This window comes from Contarinia nasturtii, unplaced genomic scaffold (assembly GCF_009176525.2).
Source record: "Contarinia nasturtii isolate CC-2019 unplaced genomic scaffold, AAFC_CNas_1.1 Cnas_scaffold_5331, whole genome shotgun sequence".
Lineage (NCBI taxonomy): Eukaryota > Metazoa > Arthropoda > Insecta > Diptera > Cecidomyiidae > Contarinia > Contarinia nasturtii.
The window spans coordinates 1-3,531 of record NW_022202605.1 but is presented as its reverse complement, the minus strand read 5'-3'; the positions used below and the strand labels follow the sequence as shown (position 1 = coordinate 3,531).

General features: G+C 35.4%; 1 protein-coding gene across 1 annotated transcript; it reads left to right on the top strand.

The window, feature by feature from the left end:
• Positions 1-19: 19 nt before the first annotated feature.
• LOC116351369 lies at positions 20-2,008 on the top strand. The gene is made up of 3 exons (XM_031783464.1): positions 20-1,133; positions 1,211-1,335; positions 1,405-2,008. The coding sequence occupies exons 1-3, from the start codon at positions 20-22 to the stop codon at positions 1,570-1,572; spliced, it is 1,407 nt and encodes a 468-aa protein (XP_031639324.1). The 3' UTR covers positions 1,573-2,008.
• The last annotated feature ends 1,523 nt before the right edge of the window (positions 2,009-3,531 follow it).

Genomic DNA, 3,531 nt, shown 5'->3' with positions numbered 1-3,531 from the left:
CAATGCATTCGTTTTTCTGATGAACAAAGAGAAGAAGACGAAGAAGAAAAATGATGCAACTGATGCTGAAACCAAAGAACGGCTACAAAATATATTACGCCACTGCGATCGCGAAGTAAGCTTTGATGTTGGCGACCGTGAGATCATCGCCGGCCAAATTATCGATCGAGAGAAAGATGATACGGGCGCTGTGAAAGTGAAAAGCGTACGCAATTTTAAAATATCCAGCAAGCAATATCATTGGATGACGAAATTGCCACAGTTCAAGAAACAACGAGATCGACTGGTTGGTACGCTTGAAGACGACAGAGCCGACGATCGTGAGCGCATCGAACGAGAGTGTGAGAGCCATGTACAGCCGAGCAGCAAGACGATCGATTTTAAAACGTACGCCGACCATACGTTAAGGTTTTTCAATCGGGCCATGGATGTGTACGGCAGCGAAGCGTATGTACTAACTAATTTTTTGCATTGGATTGAAATCCATCGAACGATTGGTGAATTGGTGCGAATGATTGTGGCACAAGGGCATGGTAAACATACATTTGTGTTTGTTGGCAAGGCGCCGTTCACCCATGCAAATTCACCATGCAAAGGTTATGTACGTACAAGTGTTCGTTTGCTATTCAAAGCACTCGAACAACATCCACAATGTACCGTGCGCTACGTGGATGAATATCGAACAACGAAATTATGTAGCCGTTGCTTCAATGTACTGGAAAATGGTTCGAGGAACGGCCGAAAGACAACGAAATCTCGATTCAAAGTGTGTCGCCAGTGTAAACCATCGCCAGAAGCACTGCCCGATGGCGGTTCATTCATTTACAGTCACAAGAATTCAAAACAATTGAAGAAGCAGAAAAAATATCGCCCACGGAATTCGAACGACGATGGCGGCCAGCCAAAAGTCGAACTGAAACGCTTCAATATGATCGATGGAATGCTTGTGCCGGCTGCTGAAAATGCTGCGATATTATCAGTGAAGAGGCCACGAACACATTTGCGACGTCGGCGTCTAGATGTCATCGCATGGAAATACATACGAAATGATGATGATATTGGTGATACGACAAAAGTCCGTTCGGTTACATTGAATCGAGACACTAATGCCGGTCGAAATATTCGACTTCGCGGTATGTTTACAGTGAATCACATTTTTTTTTATTTTACTTTGAATCCAATATTCAATTTTCATCGTACATGTATTTAGGTTATCATGAACTATTGGGAATAAAATTGCCAGATGCATTCACAGTCGATGCCAAGATACAAGATCAGCATGCAGAGCGACGCTTCAAACAATTTGATGAAAATAAGCGTAAAAAGCAACAAAAGGTAATAACATATTGAACATAATTTTCGAATTCATGTGTGTATAATGTGTGTTTATTATTTACATTTCAGTATCAAACATCAAAAAATTCCATTGAAGCTGAATACGATTCGGATCAGTCATGGTGGTCATCAAGCAGCGAAGAAGATGCAATCGATTTGAGCAACAGTGAATTGTCTGACAACAGTGATGATAGTAATGATAGCGGTAGTGGTAGTGACGTCGATGGCGAAAACTGAGAATAGCATCGTTCACACACTACACATCGCTCATTCAACAAATCAACAATCAATGAATCAAACAAATAAATGAAAAAATTAAATTTAGTTTAATTTAAGGAACAATGTTAATAGTTCTTATCATGAAGTCTGGCTATATATTTAGCGTGGACTTTCGTATTATCTAACCGATACTTAACAGCAGTTATTACAAGAAACAGAGTTATTACAAGAAAGAGTTTTGTTTGTATTCTAAATTTTACACACACAGCAAATTTGAAATCATTTTTCCTGAAATGAAGGCGAGTCGACAGTAATGTAAGCACTGTGTGAGAAAGAAAAACTCAATTGACGTTTGTTTAATCATAAATTAATGTGTGTGTCGCGTTGTGCTGTTACGATTCTATATGATTTTCAAACAACTGAATGAGAGCTCATTGCTAACAAAACGTTGTGAAGTCAGTAAAAATAATAAAACAAAAAAAAAAAAATGAAAAAATAATAATTTATAATATTCTTTTTAATTCAAGGAAAAAAATGATTTATATTGCATACACATAACGTATTTCTTAAATAATTCACAAATTGCAATTCATCTAGAATTCGCAATTATTATGTAGAATCTCATAAATTGAAAAAAAAAAATCAAAGAATTTTCAATATTTTTTACTTTATATGCTCTATAATTGAGCCCTATTTTAAGATCTTTTGAATAAAATATCAATTAATAAAGTTGCTTTCAAAATCGATTTTATCTCAATTTGCAAATTTATTTTTTTTTGCAATGTTTGCCATAACCATTGGACTATCAAGTATTGGTGCTCTATTGATCACCTTCAAATCTGGTAATTTAATTCGAACCTGTGACAAGGCAAATAATTATATATTTATTTTTCATTTTTTTCGGAAATCATTTCACTTACATTGATTGGAGGTGAGGAATCTTCGACTCCTGATTGCCAAATTGGGTTGTTCCAGTACGGAGAGATCTACGTGAGAGGAAGAGAGTGCTTAACAGTTTGTGTTTCTATTTTTAACAGAAAAACATCACATTTTCTAACTAATGACGTAAAACTCTCCTTTTTCTGTCAATTGATGGACAAAGAAAGAAGATTAAAAAAAAAAATATATAGGAAAAAAATTTAAGGCGCAACTTGTATAAAAAGTGTAGATCACCACAATTAGTGAAATCGCCGTGATAGTGAACCACAACGAGCTGTCAATGATTTTCTTCGGTGCTTCAGAGATGCTAGCAATTAAAAAAAATATTAGAGATATCCTGACTTCATTGAATAGGGTGTTAATGTTGATTCATAGTCATTTTCTAACAGAAAGTTTTTACCACGTGGAAGTGACATTTTATTTTAGATAATTGTTAGTTGCGAATCATGTCATCATGAACAATGTCATTGAAACTTAGGATAAGCATATCGAATCGTTCTTATGTTCCATTTTTTGTTTCGTTTTGTATTTGTTTGTAATTAATCAGATATCAATAGCCAATTTTCTAATAAAAATTGGCGAATGTGAGTATGTTAAGTATATAAAACCTCCACAAGAAACTCGAAACGATAGGTAAAGATATGTAATATCGTAGAAGCGAAAATGATCCTATTCATTCAATAGGGAGATTATTTAAACATACGTACTGGTGGTGTATCCGGTTTAGGTGGTCCACCATAGAATTTTCGTTTGGTATTCGAGACATTATCTTCAGTGCTGAGTGCTCGTTTCAAAACTAGTTGTTTACCATTTGACATCGAACTGTCGTCGCTATTTGTTGATTCATTCGCCTGGTGAATATATAGTTCTACAAAAAAGATTAACATCAAAATATTGCTCTAATTAAATTTTGCTACATTTTTGACTCACTACCAATATTTGTTTCATTATCGTCTTGTGGCGATACATCCTTTGAGGTTATACCCTCTTGGCTATGACCGAGTCGATTGAAGGAATCGTTTATATGATACTGGTTTT